The sequence below is a fragment of the Agelaius phoeniceus genome, chromosome 23 (genome assembly GCF_051311805.1).
Source record: "Agelaius phoeniceus isolate bAgePho1 chromosome 23, bAgePho1.hap1, whole genome shotgun sequence".
NCBI lineage: Eukaryota > Metazoa > Chordata > Aves > Passeriformes > Icteridae > Agelaius > Agelaius phoeniceus.
The window spans coordinates 4540178-4561277 of NC_135287.1; the positions used below are offsets into that span (position 1 = coordinate 4540178).

Below are 21100 nucleotides of genomic sequence, written 5' to 3' on the forward strand. Positions count from 1 at the left end.
TATTATATGTTTTATATTATATATTATATATATTGCTTTTAATATTGGATATTCCACAAAACCTCTCCAGGCATCTTTCCCATGGGTTGTTTCAAAAAAATATGGGGGTTTTTTGTTTGTTTTAGGAATAAATAATAGAAATAAATAATATGGAAATAATAGAAATGAACTATCTATTAAAATATATAATATAAATAAATTATATAAATAAATAATATACAATATATTGCACTATATTATATATTACAGTTGCTTCTTCTTCTTCTTCTTCTCCTCCTTCTTCTCCTTATTATAATTGTATTATTATTTTTATAATGTTTATGTTTATGTTTATTATTTTTATTATTATATTTTGTTCTAAGAATAAACCAAAAGCAGCTGCATTCTCTCCCAGCTCTGCCCAGCAAATTCCCCCCTCACACCAAATTTCCTCTTCTCCTTTCCTCTGTTGGAACAGGAATTTTGGCCCAGCCACAAGTGCTGGAAATGAGGTCGCGTTGCAGCTTCTCCCCTATCTCTGCTATCATTGAATCAAGATAAAATAAATTTTATTTATTTTATGGCTGCTGGCAGGTGCCAAGGTGTGAAATGAGTCAGGCTGGCACCTGTGCCCTGCTCGGGGATTGCATCACCAGCGATAAAAGCACATTTATCAGGAATTGGGGCCCGCCCGCTGTTTACAGGTTCATTTTCTGCTGCTCTTCCTCCTCCCTTGGCAATTCCTCTTCCTCGTGTCTCTCTGGGAAAAGCGCCGATACTGGGATAATTAATGCTTGGGGTAATTAATGCCCGGCCAGGCATTAAGGGGAGGGAAAGAAGGTCACAAAATGCCAAGTGTCTCCTAGCAGGGAAGGGAAGAGCTTTAGACTTGGAAATTTAAATTGAAAATTTAAAATCATTACATTTTAGATTTTATTTTGAATTTAGGCTTATGGGAACAGCTTTAGATTGGAAATTTAAATTTAAAATTTTGATTTTATCTAAATTTAAATTAATTAAGTTTTAGATTTTATTTAAAAATTTAGGTTTATGGGAACAGCTTTAGATTGGAAATTTAACTTTAAAATTTCAATTTTATCTACATTTAAATTTATTAAATTTTTAGATTTTATTTTAAGTTCCATAAATTTAAATTTAGGTTCATGGGAACAGCTTTAGATTGGGAAACATTCCTCATTTTCCCTTTCCTTGGTTTTTCTCTCTCTTTGCTGCAACAGGAGTTCTCCTTCTGCCCTGTTTCTTTTGTACAACTTGTCTAAACCTGTATTTAAAAGTGAAAAAGCAACATTATTTTTTTTTCTGCTTTAAAATTGGGAAATTGTTTGTCTAAACAAGAATTGGGACCTACTGCTTCTTGCCGAAGTGACCTTTTGAGAAGAACTTTGTCTGTACCTAACTAATTCTAAATTCTAATATCTATTTTGTCCTGGAGATTGGCACCTTTGGGAAGTGAGAACTGAATTTGGGGCCTCAAAGTGTTCAAATCTGGTTGTGGCTTTGTCACATTCGTATTTTCTGGGAAAATCCCTTGCCTAGGATTTCTCTCCTGGGAAACTGAGAAGCCTCAGAGAAAAAGGAAAACAATTTTATCTCATTTGCTTCTCCTGTGTTCTGCTGCTTTGGAATGTGTTTGAGGATTGTTTATCCAAGAGGTGATGGTTTCATTGGTTTCATGTAAATTGTTTTGATTTATTGGCCAATTACGGCCCAGCTGTGTCAAGGAGGAGAGTCGTGAGTTTTTCTTTAGTATCTTTCAGCCTTCTCTCTGTATCCTTTCTCTGTTCTTTAGTATAGTTTAGTACAGTATTCTTTAATATAATATAAATCATAAAATAATAAATCAGCCTTCTAAGAACATGGAGCCAGATTCATCATTTCCTTCCTTCGTTGGGGGACTCAGAAAATAGAACATGGCTCGATTTTCAAGACACCTTTATCAGAATGGGTCAAGGGTTTGGTCTGTTAATGGGGTAAAAAGGAAGAGCTGCACTTCTTCCCTCTGTGACCCCATTCCACTCAGATTCTCTCAGTCTTTATTAAAAAAAAAAAAACCACCAATAACACAGAGAACAGTTTTTTGGAAAAAAAAAGTTTTATTATCAAATGATTCCTATACAGCACAATTACCCGTGGCAAGGTAAAACAGATCTAGGTGTGCACTCACTGGGAATCCAGTTCTACCAGCACAAAAATCAACAAACAACTCCTTCAGTGCAAATTAATGCCTTGGATTGTGGGGAATTCCTGTCTTGGGACTCTTTTCCTCTCAGAGTTCTCTCCAACTCCATCTTTGAACGAGGGAAGATCGTAGTAGTTACAAAAATAGGTAGTATTTCAATTTCTAGGCTTTACAGTACAGTGGGAGGTAATTCCTCAGCCTCTAAAGTCCTTTTTTCTTCATTGAATCCATGAAATCTCTTCACCCCAGCACGGGGTGGATCCATGCTCGATATTGCACAGACAGGACTTGAAAGCAGCAGAGGCTGGGCCAGGTGGGGAAGGAGCTCTCCTGTGTCAGACTCTTCAGTAATACATGTTCTTGTCCCACCAACCTGCAGGAATTAATTATTTCATTAAATATTTCATTTTAAATAAATATTTAAAATTATTTCATATTAAATTATTTAATACTGAATTAAGTAATCATTTTAAAATTATTTAAAATAATATTAAAAATAATTATAATTACATAATATATATATGTAGATATATAAATTATATCATTATATTATATATAGTTATATATGTAATATATAATATAATATAATATAATGTATTATATATTGTATATATATATATACAATATATATAGATATATATATATATATATACATGGGGGGGCCAATATATATATATATATATAATGTATATATAATGTATTATATATATAATATACATTACATATAATATTATATAATATATATTATATAATATATATTATATTATATGTATAATATTATATATTATATAATATATAATATAATACATTATCTATATAATTATATAATATTAAAAATAATAACTAAAAATTGGTCATTTTTCCTCAAAAAGGAAAAGTGATCATTGGATAAAAATGGTTTATTTTTCAGCAGTCACCTGCAAGTGGCAGCTGAGGTGGGGGTGGGAGTGAAAGGCTGGGAAAAGACACATGAAATGGAAATGTTCAATTAAAATTCAATTAGAAGAGTGCACTCACTTCCTGGGTGTCTCCTGATGAGCAGCTTCCGGATTTCATCGTAGACCCAGATCAGGATGGCAAAAGGCACAGCCACAAACCAGTACTGGAACCTGGGAGTGGGGCAAAAGGTCTCATTCAGAGGGACCTGGGAACAGCTCAGCTGGAGCTCTGGGGTGTCTGTGCTCTTCAGTGTCACTGAAACAAATCTGCCCCCCCTTGGGCCTCTTTCCTTTCTCCTAATTAATCTCTCAAATTGATGATGAGCATGTAAAGCCTCCCAGTCTCAAGTGGTTCCTGGATTAATTAATTCCAGGTCCTATTCAGAAGGAAATTTTGCCTGGTGTTATCACAGCAATAAATCAGCTGGCTGATCTATTTAAAATAAAAGTTAAATGCTGGCTGTGCTCATCAAAACCTTGGAGATGATGGAAGAAATATTTAAATGTTGGTTTTGCACAGGTGGCTTTTGGGATCCTCAATAGGAAATCCAGTAGGAGAATGTGGAAATTATGGCAATAATGGCCTTTTTGGCCAAGAAATAGTGATGAATATATGAATTTTTAAAAATATTTATCCTGCAGTGGTGCAGGATTCTGTTCTGTGCCCACAAGGAGGGCAGGAGAAGCTCAGTGGCAGCAGAGCTCACCTGAGTGGAGTGAAGTTCAGGGCTGTAACGTGTCCAAGGCCATAGGTGAGAATCAAAGCAATTCCTATCTGGGAAAATATCCCCACCCAGATGACTTTGTTCCTGCAGGAAAAACAGAGAGGAAGAGTTAACCCCCTGTGAGAGGGTTAAACTAACCCTAGAGTTAACCCCCTGTGAGAGGGTTAACCCTAGAGTTAACCCCCTGTGAGAGGGTTAAACTAACCCCAGAGTTAAACCCCTGTGAGAGGGTTAGTCCAGAGTTAACCCCCTGTGAGAGAGTTAACCACAGAGTTAACCCCCTGTGAGAGAGTTAAACTAACCCCAGTTAACCCCCTGTGAGAGGGTTAAACTAACCCCAGAGTTAACCCCTGTGAGAGAGTTAACCCCAGAGTTAAACCCCTGTGAGACTTAAATAAACCCCAGAGTTAAACCCCTGTGATAGAGTTGAGTTAACCCTCTTTGAGAGAGTTAAATTAATTCCAGAGTTAACCCCTGTGAGAGAGTTAAACTAACCCCAGTTAACCCTCTGTGAGAGTTAAATTAATCCCAGAGTTAACCCCCTGTGACAGAGCTGAGTTAACCCCCTGTGAGAGGATTGAATTAACCCCAGAGTTAACCCTCTGTGAGAGGGTTAATCCCAGAGTTAAACCCCGGTGAGAGACTTAAACTAACCCCAGAGTTAAAACCCCTGTGAGAGTTAAATAAATCCCAGAGTTAAACCCCTGTGAGAGGGTTAAACTAACCCCAGAGTTAAACCCCTGTGACAGAGTTAAACTAACCCTAGAGTTAAATCCCTGTGAGAGGGTTAAACTAACCCCAGAGTTAACCCCCTGTGAGAGGGTTTAATTAACTCTGGAGATAACCAACCCCCTGTGATAGGGTTGAGTTAACCCCAGAGTTAAACCCCTGTGAGAGGGTTGAGTTAACCCTCTGTGACAGAGCTGAGTTAAACCCCTGTGAGAGGATTGAATTAACCCCAGAGTTAACCCCCTGTGTGCCAGCAGGACCCTTCTGGATCCCTGCAATCCCCGCTCCAGGTGAGCTCTGGCTCAGGGCACAGGGCTGGGCACCTCTGTCCTGTACCCCAAGTGCTGCTGCCTGTCCTGGCAGCATTCCCAGCCCAAATCCAGCTGTGGGAGACACCCAGCAGCGCTTCCCAAGGCTCCTGCTGCTCTGGGAACGTGCTCAGGGTGACTCAGGTGTTAATGCAGGGAGGAAGCACACACAGGTGTAGGCCCAGCAGCTGCAGATAAAGGATGGAAAATAAATTGCTCTGCTATCAGAAACGCCGGGAGGCAATGCCAGCTCTGCTGCTGGCCTCTGGCCCAGCTGATATTTGGAATTCTCCTGAGGCTGGAGGTTTGCAGAGGGCGGCCAGCGCTGTCTGGGGGAGTTTGGCCAGCTGGTATCTCCCTTCCCAGAGCCTCAAGTTATCTCAGGGAAGTTCAGACTTGCTATCTCTTGATAAGGAGTTCAGAAAGTAATCTGGAAGAGAAACTCCCTTTTTTTTTTTTTCTAGTAAACATTTTAATGAATGGAAAGTTGGTTTTAAACTAGTGTATTTTCAGAATAACCAGCACAATGTCTTTAAAGAAAATCCCTACCCTGAAGCAGAAAAGAGCCTGAGGGGAGGTGTAATAAAATATTTGCCTGAGATTTGTGATTGTTTAAGGCCAGGCTTAATCTTTGTGCAAAGACTGAAAGTGAGAGGGCCAAATCACTGAGCTCACCTGCTTCTGAAGGGAGCAGGAGGCTCACTTAAACTGCAGGCTTAGATTAGATAGGAGAAAAATCCTTCCCTCAGAGGGAAATTCTTCCCAGTGAGGCCCTGGCACAGGTGCCCAGGGAAGCTGTGGCTGCCCCTGATCCCTGGCAGTGCCCGAGGCCAGGCTGGAGCAGCCTGGGATGGTGGAAGGTGGGATGAGATGAGTTTTAGGGTCTCTTCCAACCCAAACCATCCTGGGATTGTGCCTCTACAAAACTCACCTGAAGAGGCCCTGGCGGAAAATGGAATTTCTGCGAGTTTTCCTGATGATCAGATCAGCCACCTGCTGGATGGTGATGCTGACAAAGAAGGCTGTGTAGCCAGTCCACTGCAGGTACATGCGCTGGTAGTGGGTCTGCAGAGCCAAAGAAACACCAAAACCTTTTTAATTCACACCCTCCCACCTCCCCCAGGCTGCTGCAAACATCCCTGGGAGGCTTCATGGTGTGAATGCAGGGTTCCTCCAGATTTAGGCACAGAACGCTCAGATTTGGGCCCAGCTTTATTCCAGGGCTGAGTCACGAGGCTGCAGCACGAGCTGGGGGTGAGGGGGGTTTTTGTGGATTTATCAATGCCTCCTGTGCCTTGTGATTCTGCAGGGAGAGGGGGAGGCTGCAGAGGACTTGGCAGAGGTGCTGGGAGAGGATGGTGAGGATTGATTTTGAGGGGTTTAACCACCCAAACCAGAGAGGAAGGTGCAAGGGGCTGTGAGAGGATGATGAGGATTGATTTTGAAGGGTTTAAACACCCAGACCAGAGGGGAAGGTGCAAGGGGCTGGGAGAGGATGGTGAGGATTGATTTTGAGGGGTTTAAACACCCAGACCAGAGAGGAAGGTGCAAGGGGCTGGGAGAGGATGGTGAGGATTGATTTTGGGGGGGTTAACCACCCAGACCAGAGAGGAAGGTGCAAGGGGCTGGGAGAGGATGATGAGGATTGATTTTGAGGGGTTTAACCACCCAGACCAGAGAGGAAGGTGCAAGGGGCTGGGAGAGGATGGTGAGGATTGATTTTGAGGGGTTTAAACACCCAGACCAGAGAGGAAGGTGCAAGGGGCTGTGAGTGAGAAGGTGGGAAATTGTTGAAGAATGAATGAAGGAGCAGAGGCTGAATGAAGGAGCTGTGTGACAGGAAGCCCTAAAGAGTCTCTCCTGCAGGAACACCAGCTGAAAACTAATTCTCTTTGCATTTAACCTTCATTTGCATTCCCTATCCCTTTATTTTGGGGGAATTTTAAAGCAAGCGGGTGGGCAGGGAATTTTCAGGGCGGAATTTTCTGTGTGGATTCCTAATAATTAATTCCCATTAATAATTAATTCCCATTAATAAATAATTCCTATTAATTCATTCCTATTAATTGCAAAGGGGATTTCCAGGGCTGCTTTACCCATTGCTGTCCGTAGGAATCCTCAAAGTCGTTGATGGCGTTGCTCTCCCAGTTCACCCTCACTCCCAGCAGCGTGGAGGGCAGGAAGCCCTGCTCAGCATAGACCGTGAAATAGGTGACAAAGGCCCCCACCGACTGCATGATTCCTGCAGAAACAAAGGGGCAGCAATCAGGAAAAGCCGAATTTAAGGAGCGCTGGGGGGTGTGCTGGATGCATGAAACATTCTCAGGGTTTTGGCGCTGTGAATTTCTCGCCCTCTGTAGATAAAACCTCATTTTATTGCTGAATAATGAGCAACAGGAGGGGGCTGGTGGGTTTGCAGCGGAAGGGGTTGAGTTTCAGCTCCTAAATTTGCCCTAATTTTTTTTTTTTTAATGAATTCGCTTGAGTCTTGCTTTGCTGACACGAGAGAGAGAGTTTGGGAGGCCAACCCGCCAATCTGCAGGTAGGAGTAAATTTATATTTTTTTTTTTAATTAATCAGCTTGAGTCTTGCTTTGCTGACACAAGGGAGAGAGCTTGGGAGGCCAACTTGCCAATCTGCAGGTAGGAGTAAATTTATATATTTTTTTTAAATGAATCAGCTTGAGTCTTGCTTTGCTGACACAAGGGAGAGAGTTTGGGAGGCCAACCCGCCAATCTGCAGGTAGCAATAAATTTATATTTTTTTTAAATGAATCAGCTTGAGTCTTGCTTTGCTGACACAAGAGTTTGGGAGGCCAACCCACCAATCTGCAGGTAGGAGTAGACAGCCAGCTGCTGGTTCACCAGCCGGTCCCTCCTCTTGTTCCGGGGTCTCCTGTTCATGATGTCACTCTCAGCTTTCTCATAAGCCAGTGCCACCGAGGGGATCTGCAAGAGAAACAAACCCTCAGGGGCTGGGGAGCAGCATTTGCCTCATTCTCAGGGGTTTAGCAGCAATTTGTGGTTCCCAAGTGGTTCTGCTGAATGATGGCAGAACAGAGGAGAGGAGGATCTGTATGGGTCCCTAATTAATAATTAATTCCTAATAATTCGTTCCTATTAATTGGAAAGGGTTTGGGTGAAATCTGAAATATGCATGGATGTGGTGATCAATACAAAAGGCTAGAGGAAGTTAAAAATAATTGAACATTAATTTAAAATTAAAGGGTCTTCCATGTCCCTTGGGCTGGGCTGGATGGAACATGAGGTGTAACTGCAAAAATCTCTCTGATCTCTTGATTAAAACACAAGATTTTTTTATATATATATATTATTATATATATTGTTAAAGATATTGTGTTATATATTTATATATTAGTATATATATAAATATATACTATATACATTATATATATAATATCATTATATATATATTATGATATTATATAATTATTTTATATAATTATTTTATTATTATACATAATTGTTATATATTTTTATATATTAGTATGTATTGTATAAATTATGATATATAATTATATTCTATAATTATTATTGTTATACATAATTATTCACTGCTGATTTTAGGCTGCATCATTTGTCTTTGCTTTCTGCTCCCTCCCTGCAGGCTGTTGCTGTTTTCTACTCTTATTTCTCTCTACCTGCCTGCTTTTAGTCCCTTTTTTTGCTGCCTTTCTCATCTGTAGGATAAATCCCCTGTTCAGATGTGCCTCCCCCCAGCCCCTGTCCCCGGCAGGATATTCCAGCAGGAAAGGACTGTGGAGCTCCCAACTCACAATGTCCGTGCCCAGGTCGATGAAGAGGATGGTGATGGTGCCAATGGGCATGGGGATGCTGGCAATGATGTAGATGAGGAAGGGGCAGAGCTCAGCAATGTTCTTGGTCAGGGTGTAGGCAATGGTTTTCTTCAGGTTGTCAAAGATCAGGCGGCCTGGGGGAAGAGAAAATTCTTTTGTCAAAGGGAATTTTTATCAGCAAAAAAAGCTCAATTTAACTAAATGAGGTGGAAACATTTACTGCTTATTTCTACTTTCCTCATGTGTTTCATCATGCATTTTGTAATTTGGTTTTGTTGGGTTTTTTAAGCTCCCCTCCCTTAAAGGCTTCTGAAAAGTCAAGTGTAATAAAACATTTCTTTGGATGAGGCAGTTTGAGGGGAAAAAACCTCATTCCCCAAAATGCTGTGGTTGTGATGGAAACCACAAACTCTTTACAGTGAAAGAAGAGTGGGGTGAGTGCTCCTGTCTTAGGTGGAGCACAGTGAAGGTGAGGTGTGAGAAAATAATAGAGGGAAAAGGTGGAGAAAATAATTTCTATCTTTGTGAGGCTTCAGACTGCATTGGAACAGGTCAGGAAGTGCTTTTATCTGAAGTTTGATCAGAGACAGCAAATCTTTATTATGTGTGAGGAGGGAGATTATTTCCTTATTCTCTGGTTGTCGTGTGTAGACATGGATTTAATTCCCAGCTTTGCCAAATACCAAATCCACAATTCCAGAAAGAGAAGAGAGGAAGATCAGGAGGCCCTGCCAGCAGCTTCCAGCTCAAAAAGTGGGAAACAACATTATCCTTACCTTCCTCCACTCCTGTGACAATGGAAGCAAAGTTATCATCCAGCAGGACCATATCAGCTGCATTTTTGGCTGCATCAGAGCCAGCAATCCCCATAGCAATCCCAATATCTGCTTTTTTTAGGGCAGGGGAGTCGTTGACTCCATCTCCAGTCACGGCGACCACAGCTCCCTGGAACACACAAAAGCATCCAGATGTGGGTTTGGGAGCAGAGGGTGGATCCTGCCAGCATCAATCCTTAAATTTCTAACAGAAAAATGCTGATAGGAAGTGCTGATTCCTCTCTGTACCCACGTCAAACACAGCCAGGGGTCAGGAGGGTGGTGGGCAGGGCTGGGAGAGCAAGCTCAGAGTTTGTGTGGTTCCCTTTAGAGCAGAGACCTGGAAAATTCAGGGTTGTGGTTCACTGCATCCTGAAGAGTGGACATCTCAATTAGATGCATTTCAAATGCAATTAATCTGATAGTTTGGTATAAAGAGGATTTGAGATTTGGATGTCTGCTCTATGTTCGTGGTCCATCCCTGTCTGAGCAGAGCCAGGCTCACCTCAGACATCTGGGGGAGGTTTGATTAACACAAAATGTCCTGGGTTTTTTTTTTTTTAATTAAGTGCTACAGAAACAGCCAGGCTTCATCTGATTCATAAATTATGTAACTGTTGAGTTAGAGCCTGTCCTCATCCTATCCCAACTGCTTCTGTCCATCCTCAGTCTGTGCTGGAATTTCTCTACTAATCCAAAAGATGGAAAACTCTGATTATCCCACTCAGCTTCTTTGTTATCTTCCTGAGCATCTCCTGCAGCTCCAGGCTCTGCTCTGGCTGATGCAGAAGTTTCTGGCTTGGTTCAAGGCAGGGTGCTCAGAGTGGGGACAAAGCCAGGCAAACTGATTAATAAAATGCTGAATTTCCTGTCCCTGGGGGAATTGAGCACAGTGTCACTACCTATAAATAATGCCATGTACAGAAAGGCTTATAAGCTCTAAGTGCTAAACATAGCAGGAGTCTGGCTGGGGGCGGGTGTTCCTTTTCATCCCTAAAGAGCCAAATCTGCCAGGAGTGTGGGAGTCTGAGCAGTGCAGAACACGTTTACCCACCGTGTGCCGAACACAGACCATTCAAAAAATAAAAACCACATCAAATTGAAAAGTTTTATCTCTTTTTTTTTTACTCCCTGGAGAGCCCTCCAAGCTTAAACCCAAAGAGCTGACAAAATGCTGATTGGGAAGCTCAGTGCTGGCACGACTACAAAAATAAAATAATATCTTATGCCACATCTTCTTCTCTACAAAGGCCAGGCACAGCACTAGTGTGGCTTTAATTCACAAAATCTACTTGGAAGATGTCATTTTTTAGTGGAGAGTCTTTTGATGGCAATTTTCTTCTTTTACAGAGCTCTGTAATTTTATTTTTTTTTTCTCCTATGCTGGCTGCACTCCAGGCTGCTTTATATAATATTGCCCATGCATGGGACAAACTGTCTTTAAATCCTGCTGCCTGATTTACAGCCCTGGGAAGTAGCACAGATAAGACCTGGTGGTGCACGAATCACGCTCTGGCATTCTGTGGGGTTCCTACCTCAGAATCACAAATAATCTAGGCTGGGAAAGAGCTGTGAGCTCACCTGTTCACCCAGCACTGCCACTAAGCAGTTCCACTCCCAAACATTCCTGTGGGCAGGAGGACATGGCTCTGAGCAGCCACAAGAGATAAGAGGAGAGGATGTGGCAGCAGCATTGCTTTTATCTGGGTTTAAAGAATTCCTGAGGGAATTCTCCTTCCCAGCCAGGGCACAGGAGGCTTTTTGTGCTTCTCAGAGTGCCAGGGACAATCCATGCTCTGGCCACAGCTCCAAACCCAGGGAAAGCTCATTTTGTCACCAGGAGCTGTGTCTGCAGCAGGAATTTGAGCGGCTTGGATTGAGTCCAGGCAGCATTTGTGGCCATCTGTTAGATAACGTTCTGGCACGGGGAAAAGACAATAAACAGAGCTTAGGGAGCACTGGGAATTGGCTCCCAGCCTCCCAACCCTGATGTGTGACCTTTGCCAGGCCTGCCTCACCTGCCTCTGACAGCCCTCCACGATGATCAGCTTCTGCTGGGGCGAGGTGCGCGCAAAGACGATCTCGGCGTGCTCGCGCAGGATCGCGTCCAGCTGCTCCGAGCTCATGTCCTTCAGCTCCATCCCGTTCACCACGGCTGCTGTGGCTTCCCTGCAAGAGCCACGGGCAGGGCAGGGTGGATGTTTGGATTAGGAGGGTGGAAATAGTGCACTCGTGGGATGGGTGTGCAGCTGGATGGCGGGAAAGCAGCAAATTGAGTTAATTGCAGAGGCGTTTGCTGTTAATCAGCAGGAGTTGAATGAAAGGCACTGCAGAAATCCAGAGTGGATCACAGTCACTTCTGGATACAGAGGGGTCTCATTGAAGCTTCAGAAAATGCATTTTAAAGAGGCCTCTCACTGGGAGGAGCAGAGGAAGACATCACTTCTGCAAAGAGCTTTTATCCTTCCCTTGTGATGTTATTTTTTCCCCGTTTAAGGGGTGAAGGAGGAATTTGGGCTGATGGTCCAAATTGGGTCGTGTGATGCTGAATTTTGCTCTGTGTGTGTGTGTGTGTTTAGTGAAACAGGCAGAGGCAGTGACTTCCACATGATGTGCAAAGAATAATTCACCAGATTTTCTTCACGGGCAGCAGAGATGAAAACCACCGAGGGGACACATTTAGGTGGAGATGACTCAAGAGTGGGAATGTGTCATAAAAATCCAGAAAGCAGCAGGGCTGTAGAATAAAAGCACCGTGGAGGGAGCAGGGAAATGAAGCCCTGGGTGCTGCCCAGGCTCTGCTGGCTCTCACCTCCTGTTGACCTGCTCCACAGGGATGTTGAGGCGCTTGGCAATGTCCTCCACGGTCTCGCTGGTGGCTGAAATGATGCCCACGCTCTTGGCAATGGCCTTGGCCGTGATGGGATGGTCGCCAGTGACCATAATGACCTGAGAAAGGGACAAGTGGGTGCCAAATGGCCAAGGGTGGAGGGAGATAAGGGGGAATGTCCGGTTTGGAGGAGCTGAAAGCACTTTGGGATCAGAGCAGCGCTGTGTACACAGCAGAGGAGATTAGGGGCGGTAATTGCCCAGCTCTGTATCAACATCTGGGCTCTGCCTCTCTTCCTGAGGCTGCTTTATCAGGGCTCTGGAGGAAGAACTCGTCACAGGCAGCCAGATTAGAATAATGCAGAATAAAGGAGCCCTTATATAAGGATCTATATTAGGTATGTTCAGTGGGGAGGGTTTGTTAGGATATTGCATCTTAAAATGGATCCTTGTGACTGAGGTGTCCTGACAGATAAGGCACAGCCTTTTCTTGCTTTTCTCAAAGAAAAATTGCCAGATCTGTCTTCAAGCTACAGAAAATTTCATCAGGGTTGGGGTTTTGGATTCATCTCATCTGAGATCTGTAATTCCAAATAGGATTTTCTTTGATTTAGGTAGATTTCCCTGCTGCTTAGGGCTGAAAGTTTACTTGTGGGTCCCAGGGAGTGAAATTAGGGGAATTACTGCTTCAGGTTCTTCTTGAATAGTGTTAAGATTGGTGATTCCTCTGGGTAAATGTTCAAAGCAGTGTCCTGACGCCTTCTCTAGAGCTGTTTCTATCAATCACCTTACTCTGTTTCCAAGCAAGTAATTCCAGCTGGTGTGGGTTCTGTATTCTAGAAATGGATCTGATGAGAGAGTATCTGAGCTTTTGCAAATTTGGATTTCCAGGTCTGAGTTTTTTGTGCAGTTCCTTTAGTCTGATTCTCACTTAAATAAAAATGTTTTGTCTCTAGGGATTTTCTAAATGGAAATTATACAATGGTATGAACTAAGGTTAAGATTTTCGGTAGTGGTTGCTAGAAAGTTAATTAGGGATGATGTGGCGGAAGATCTTAAATTTTAAACACTTTAAATAATACCTAAAATAATCCTAATGAGTCTTTCTGTAGTGAAAGACTCATTAGGATTATTTTAGGTATTTTTCTGTGTTTTTATCTGTAAAATCCTCACCTTGATGCCAGCACTGCGGCACTTGGAGACAGCGTCAGGCACCGTGGAACGAGGTGGGTCAATCATGGACAGGAGCCCCACAAAGCACAGGTTGGAGGTTGGGAAGTTCATGGAATCTGTGTCAAACTGGAAGGTCTCTGGGAACTCATTCTCAGGCAGGTACAAGTGGCAGAAACCTGAAAAGGTATTTAGGTTGGTGTGATGGGCAGGAAAATGTGGGAGAAAGAGGAGAGGCTTTGCTCTTGCCCACGTGACTCCAGAATTTAACCATTTCTCCAGGGATGCTGGATGTGCCAAGACTTTAAACCCCATTTCATAGGTTCTACAGCTGGATTTTACCCCGTTTTAATTGTTCACCCCATTTTCCCAGGCACTCACCCAGCACTCTCTCCCCCATGCCCCCCAGCTCCATGTAGGCTGTCTGGAAAGCTTCTGCCTTCTCGCTGTCCAGAGGCTCTTCCTTGCCGTTGATCATGATGGTGCTGCACCTCTCCAAAATCCTCTCTGGGGCACCTTTCATCACCAGCAGGAAGCGTTTGTCCTGGGGGTCGTCGGTCTCGTGGATGGAGAGCTGTGCCACAAACAGGAGAGGGGTTGGAAGAGCTCAAATTCTCCTCATTTCCTTCTAGTTTCCCATGGGATTAATGTTCTTTTCCATGAAGAAATCATGAATCCCATCAAGTGGAATGAGCTGTCTCTATTAGAACTTGAATTTCCTCTGTTGTTGAATTACCCCATTAGGGCTTCCAGATCACCCATTGCTGCATCAGGCCCAGTGATAGAAGAAATCTGGCACGATTTCCAAAAAAAGAGAAACACACCTGGAATTTGTTGGTGGAGTTGAAAGGGATTTCAGCCACTTTCCTGTTCTGTGCTCTAATGCTCATCACGTCCCCCAGAATGACCTCAGAGAATTTCAGCAGAGCTGTCTCAGAGGCATCTCCAACCACGACCCTCTGTGGGCAAAAAGGAAGAAAACATTTTAGTTTTACATTTCCACAATTCCATGGCATGCTGCACACTTCAGCATGGAATCTCCAAGGAAGATCTCCAATCCTCACTTCAACAAGGAATCTCCATTTCTATGTTCAAGTTATCCTAGAAAAAAATATTGAAATAGAAGTTGAGGATGTCTGCTTTGCTCTTGGAGTTAGAACTGAGCCACAGCAAACTGTAAAGCAGATTTGGGGTCACACTCAGGGCACTGCAGGTGAGCTGTGGCACAAACCCAAATTAATTTGAAGATAGCATTGATGAGTAAACAGCAGGTTTGTCCTGGTAGCCCAGTCAGTAGAATTTACTACCTTCAAGCAGTCATGTGGAAAGACATCAATTAAGGCATGTTTACCTTTGCTATAATAAATTAACAGTGCAGTAATTACTGCTCCTGCTACTTGTCTTGCCTTTTTCCTGGCAGGCACAGTTGGGTTTGGACAATGCACAGGAGTTTTTGGAGCTGTCCTGTGCAGGGCCAGGAGTTGGGATTTTGGATCTCCTCCAATTCAGGATAATCTGCATTTCTATGCTTTTGGATCTGTGGATTTTTTATCCTGTGTTAAATATTTTGTGTGAGTGTACAGCAGTAAAACCACTGTCAGTAAGAACTTACTGGTAAAATGGAGATTGTTAAAACCAAACAGAGAAAATTGCTTTTTCAGAGGAAGGGAACTAAGCTGGTGTGAAGTCAGCAGTACCTTCATGATGGGGAGATTTTCCTGTCCTGGCCGGAATTCCGCCCGGTTGCAGAGAGTGACAATTTTTGATAATGCTGTCCACGAGGGGGAACTTTGATCAAAGGGCTGGGCTGAGAGAAGAAAAACACACATTGCATCTTTTAGCACGTTGCATGACACAAGTAAAATCTTAACTGTGAAAAAACAGGACTGACTTATGGGCAGAAAAAAATTATTCTTTTGACAGCTTCTTTTATGGAAAAAAGATTGATATAAATTTTCCCTTTAGCAGTAGTGGCAAAGGGGCTTGGATGATGTAGTTTACTTAATTCCCTACTAAATATACTCTTGGTAAAAGGTTCTGGAGTAGAACCTCCTTCAGGTTTACTTCCTGTGAGTGGAATTCAATATTAATTATTTTTTTTCACATCTCACATGGCTAAGGAGGGATTTCCATGTGTAGAAGGAAGATATGTCTGATTTAGCCACCAAAAATGAACATCCTGGGATGGATCCAGGTATGTGCCCCTTCCCACACCCCCATTTTCCCATTTACTTGTTTGATCTTCACTGGTGTCAGCTGAGTAGATCTGGTTGTCAAACCAGAGGTGGGCAACAGTCATCCTGTTCTGGGTGAGGGTGCCTGTCTTGTCGGAGCAGATGATGGAGGTGGAGCCGAGGGTTTCCACGGCCTCCAGGTTCTTCACCAAGCAGTTCTTCTTGGCCATGCGCTTGGCCGTGAGGGACAGGCTCACCTGCAGGAGGGAGGGGGTCCAGCTGTCACCAAGGTGTCACACACAGCTGTGACAAGACTGTGATCTCCCAGTAGATCTTTTGTGGGGTTTGTAAGAGAATATTTTAAATTTTTCATTTTTGTTGGCTGCAGTGCGGTTTTTTTTCTCCATTTTTTAATTTAGAATCTGAGGTTGCAACTAGCACAGGTAGATTTGCTGCTGATAGGAACCTACTGCCTGCTGATAGAAATAATAATGTCTTATCAATCAAGAGGCTGTTTGGGATGGAAGAACCTGCAAAGGGCAGGGAGCTGCTGGTCGCCAGCTCCATGGATCCTGCAATGATTCCCTTCATTCTTTGCTGCTGGGGTGCTTTGGAGCCAGCAGTGTGTGCTGCTCCTCAGGCAGGGAGGGATTTTAGTGCTGCACAATTTGTAATAAGTGGAGTTTTCATGTGACTTTCAGGGTACAATGTCCCCACTTCCAAGTGGGAGCGGGTGGTGGGGAAATGAGTCACGTCACCGTACTCGGCAGCCATCGAGGCAGAGCAGCACTTGAACTTAAACCCCAGCTGGGTTTGAGATGAATGACTCAGTTACACCAGAATTACCCAAATGAAGGGTTTATCCTTGCAATAAGAACTCCCACCGCTCTCCAAACCCAACCCAGCCCAGAGCTGGAGAACCCCAGCGCAGACTCACCGTCACCGTGGCCAGCAGCCCCTCGGGCACGTTCGCCACGATGATGCCGATGAGGAAGATGATGGAGTCCAGGATCTTGTAGCGCATGGAAACGGAGATGATGAAGAAGAGGACCCCGATGGAGATGGCCACCCCTGCCACCAGGTACACGAAGTGCTCGATCTCGATGGCGATGGGCGTCTTCTCGTTGCCCACGCCCGAGGCGAGGGAGGCGATGCGGCCGATGATGGTGCGGTCCCCAGTGTTGATGACAATGCCGGTGGCAGTGCCTGCAGGGACAAAAAGCTGTCACCTCCAGGGCACACAAACACTCAGAGGAAGCTGCAGCCTGACATTCCAACAGGTATTGATGGAAAAACTGTGAGGAAACCGCCGTCGGTTCAAATCCAAATCAATTCGTTGATTGGTGCGGCCATAACCACGCTGCATGTTGGAACAAATGCTGAGTGTGACCATCCCCAAGGTCACTCTTTAATCTGCTCTGGTCAAAACTCATGTGGGCAATTAAACCTCTCTGAAGTTCCTCAAAGCAGAATTTCTCAAATGATTTAGCAGGACCAAGCAGCGCCTGTGCTGGTGCCTTTTTGGGGGCCCTGCTCTCTGTACGCTGATATATAACAAAAATTAGGAACATTCAGCTCCCCTGAAGTTGCTGAGTAGAGGTGAAAGATTAACGAGAAAAAAAGATAAAAGGATGTAAAGACGTGCACACAGGATGATAAACCTGGCTGGAGCCAGTGGAGAAACATATAAAGAGAATAAAATGGGATTTCCATGCCCATTTTCAGGGTCAGCTCACCTTCCACACAGGTGGTAGAGTAGAAGGCAATGTTCCTGGTCTCCAGGGGGTTCTCGTGGGTGAACTCACAGGAGCGGGACTGTGGCTCTGACTCCCCTGTGAGTGAAGAATTGTCCACCTTTAATGAAAGGGAGACATGCCCAGATTAAAGTCAGCAGTGCACAGAGGTGTCCAGCCCGGGAGGTGAGGTGGCAGCTTCATCCATAACCAGTGACATCAGCATCTCTCAGTGCCTCTTCTCTGGGCTGCTGCTGTCCCTGACAGAGCCTGTTTCTGTGGGAATTCAGGTCAGCCAATGCTGTGTGTCTGCATGTCTGTGTGAGTGTGTGTCTGTGTGTCTGTGTGTCTGTGTGTCTGTGTGTCTGTCAATGGGATTTTCAGCAGACGCCTGAGAAAACACCCAAATTTTGAGGATCTGCCTCCAGTGGAAACTCTCAGTCATGCATTGGTGCATCTGCCCTGTCCTGGCAAAGAGCAGAGCCAGAACATGGCGTGGACTCCTTGGATGTTCAGGGAGGTGTCAGTCCTAGAGGAGCTCAACATCAGGTTCAGGCTTCTGCTCTCTGACTTCATTAATTATGTCCAGTCACAGCTCTAATTCCCCATAGTGGCTGTGTAGAAATCCTTCCTATATAACAAATCACTCCAAACTCTGTTTTCCCTCTTTCCTTTGCTCTTCCAGGCCCTGTTTACCTTGCAGCCCTGAGTGAAGATGAGGCGAATGTCTGCAGGGATCCTGTCCCCACCCTTGATCTCCACAATGTCCCCAACCACCAGCTGGTCTGCTGGCAGCTCCTTCTTCTCGGCATCCCTGAGGACAAGAGCTTGCTGGAAGACAGAAAGGGGACAAAAATCAGCTTTATGCCACCCTCTACACTGAGATCCTCCCCTCTGTTCTGGGACACAGCCAGAGCAGGGTGATGGAGAGGAAATGTGAGAATATTTGACATCCAGCTGGACAGCTCAGCCTGGAATCTGGGGGATTTGAGATGGGGAAATGCCTTCCAGGGATGTGCTCACACGCCATCAGGGCTGTGGGTAAAAGCAGTGGGCTGCAAAATGTGAAACCCAGCACATTTCACCCTTTTGCAGGTTTGAAGTGGGCACTGAGATCTCGAACCCAGTGCTGGATGGAGAACAGGGATGTGCATCCCACAATTCACAGATCCATGAAAGCAACCACCGTGTGCTTGTTAGCAATGGTTTGTGATTCAGGACGTTTATCTGGGTCATTTGCCAAGAGATAAATTCAAGTTGAGCTTGCTGGGCTTCCCTCATGCATTATCGGGATGAATTCTGGTCTCAGTTGAAAGGGACTGTGGTTCTCACCTGTGGGATCATCTTGCTGAAGCTGGCCATGATGTTTGTGCTTTTGGCTTCTTGATAATAAGCAAAGATGCCAGTGAGGATGACAACCAGGGCCAGGACTACTCCGAGGTAGAGCTGATCAATAAAAGATATAATTTGGTTAATTTAAAACAAATTTTCATAATTCCTCTGTTCGAATGCATCAGTTCTGTGTTGCTTTAAAATGAGGTTTTGGCCAGGTTAAAAGACAAGTTAAGAAAAGAACGTTCAGGTGTTGGCTTGCAAATGATCAATTAAAGCTTTTTTGTGTGTTTTAATAATCTAAAATCCTTCTCTAAACTGACACAATCATGAACAAATTAGTGTAAAAAATAAAAAAAAAATAGCAGAGTATAGCTCAAAGGGGAATTCATCAGAGACTCTTTAGTCTCTGGCTGAAGTCAGAGTCTAAAGTCTCCAGATATTTTTACTGCTCTCAGAATTCTCAAGAATTGTGATTATACCCAGTGGCTATCAAACCTTTGCCCAGGCACTCTTTCAGCGAGTGATGTGGTGGTGTTTGAGCTTTTATCAGACGTGTTTGGCAGCAGGAGAGTCTGGTGAGAACAAGAGGCCTCCTTGTAGTTACTGAGTAACTGTGGAGTATTTAAATCCCGCCAAGCGTGGCGGGGCCCGGCGCTGGCGGGGTGGGCGCTCATCCACTCACGTTGTCAAAGGCCGAATCCACCCCCTGAGCCAGCTGGATGCCAAAGGAGATCCAGGAGAAGCCAGCCCCGATCCACAGGAGGATGGAGAAGCCCCCGATCATCTGCTTGAGGAACTTCACGATTTCGGGGGTGGCTTTGGGAGGAGTGAGCGCGTTGGGGCCGTCCCGAGCCAGAATCTCTGCTGCTCTTGCACTTGAGAGACCCTGCAGAAGGAGGTGACATGTGAAACCTCAGTGAAACCACAAAGAGAGTTTTGCCCCAGCTCAGAACAAAATGCTCGTGCTGCTGTTTTACATGTTTACATGTTTTTCATGTTTACAATGAAATTACTGACAGATTTTTACCCCAGCTCAGAGCAAAATGCCCGTGGTGCTTTTTTTTTTTTTCACACATTCACAATAAAATCACCAACAGATTTTTACCCCACCTCAGAGCAAAATCCTCGTGCTGCTGGTTTTTTTCACACGTTCACAATAAAATCACAGAGATTTTTAGCCCAGCTCAGAACAAAATGCCTGTGCTGCTGGTTTTTTTGCACGTTTACAATAAAATCACAGAGATTTTTACCCCAGCTCAGAACAAAATGCCCATGCTGCTGTTTCTTTCAAGGTTGTTTGTGTCACAAACCAGCTGCAACTCTGATTTCCAAACCTCCTGATTTCAGAGTGGCTGCTATTAATTATCTGTTGTGGAGAAACAGCTATTTCTTATTTCTTCTGGAGCACTGAATTTGGGGCCACAACCATCAGGAGTTTCCAGTCTGTTGGTTTTCAATCCAATATACCTGGACTAAGTGTTTGGAAAGCCAGGGGAAAACTGACATTCTTCTGCTGCTGCTTCTGCATTTCCACAAGGTGTTTGCAGCTCTGGAGGTTCTTGAAATTCTTGTCTGGGCTCTGGCCACGTTCAGTGCTTTGATATTCAAATGTCAGGTGTCAAAGGGACTCAGGTGTAGTTTCTCAAATTTAGATTTTCCTTCAAAATCAGCTCAAGCCATGCAGTCTTTGGCTATAAACTGCTACAGTGCAAAGTGAATTGTGGTGAAATCAAAAGATCAGATAACAGCTTTAGAAAAAATGAGGTGCTGGTGCAAACCCCTGAGGTCCCATTTTTGATTTCAAAGCAGTAGCTCAGCTTTGCTCAGCCTGGAGAGAAGCTCCACCTTAAACCCAGGGCAGCGCTCGTTGGCTTGATGGTTTAGGCTTTACTGGGAGCATCAGTGCAGGCACCCACACACATCTAATAATGAAATTCCTGCTCCTGGGAGCTCTGGGGAGGCCAGAGGAACCTGACTGAGGCAGTTCTTTAGGAAACCTTAGACACTTACTTTGTCAATGCTGGTACCATACTTCATCTCCAGCTCCGAGGTGCTGAGCCTGTGGTCATCCTGCATCCCAGGAGAGACAGAAAAGGACAGTGAGCAGAGCATCAGACTGCTGGAATTTTTATTTCCAAACTGCCTGGATCTGGGGACATGGATGAAGTATGACACCCCACTTCCATGAATTAGACAAATCTGCATATTGATAAGCAAAGTATCTTCCACTGGAAGATGAGAATTTTTCCCTTTTGATTTGCAGAGTGCTTTTGTAAATAGCTCCCTCCTCCAGCAAATCTGTCACAAGAACAGGGTGGTGTGTTCATGTTTCTGCTTCTTTTGGATAA

At 44.2% G+C, this 21100-nt stretch overlaps 1 protein-coding gene across 1 annotated transcript; it reads right to left on the reverse strand.

The window, feature by feature from the left end:
- Positions 1-2117: 2117 nt before the first annotated feature.
- LOC129129454 (potassium-transporting ATPase alpha chain 2) lies at positions 2118-17042 on the reverse strand. The gene is made up of 16 exons (XM_054647295.2): positions 16622-17042; positions 15743-15941; positions 15208-15317; positions 14335-14469; positions 13892-14084; positions 13514-13689; positions 12324-12460; positions 11530-11680; positions 9473-9641; positions 8676-8830; positions 7704-7827; positions 6976-7121; positions 5811-5944; positions 3825-3926; positions 3197-3288; positions 2118-2552 (listed from the first exon to the last, which is right to left on the reverse strand). The coding sequence occupies exons 1-16, from the start codon at positions 16706-16708 to the stop codon at positions 2524-2526; spliced, it is 2139 nt and encodes a 712-aa protein (XP_054503270.2). The 5' UTR covers positions 16709-17042; the 3' UTR covers positions 2118-2523.
- Between the last annotated feature and the right edge of the window lie 4058 nt (positions 17043-21100).

Bases quoted from the DNA above. Each gene is read 5' to 3' on its own strand.
- LOC129129454 (XM_054647295.2), bottom strand. From the start codon at position 16,708: ATGCGCTACAAGATCCTGGACTCCATCATCTTCCTCATCGGCATCATC. The intron at 14,470-15,207 runs GTACTGCTGACT...TTTTGCCCACAG, and splicing joins AAAATCTCCCCATCATGAAG to AGGGTCGTGGTTGGAGATGC. The intron at 9,642-11,529 runs GTGAGGCAGGCC...TGTGTGTTCCAG, and splicing joins TGGAGGGCTGTCAGAGGCAG to GGAGCTGTGGTCGCCGTGAC.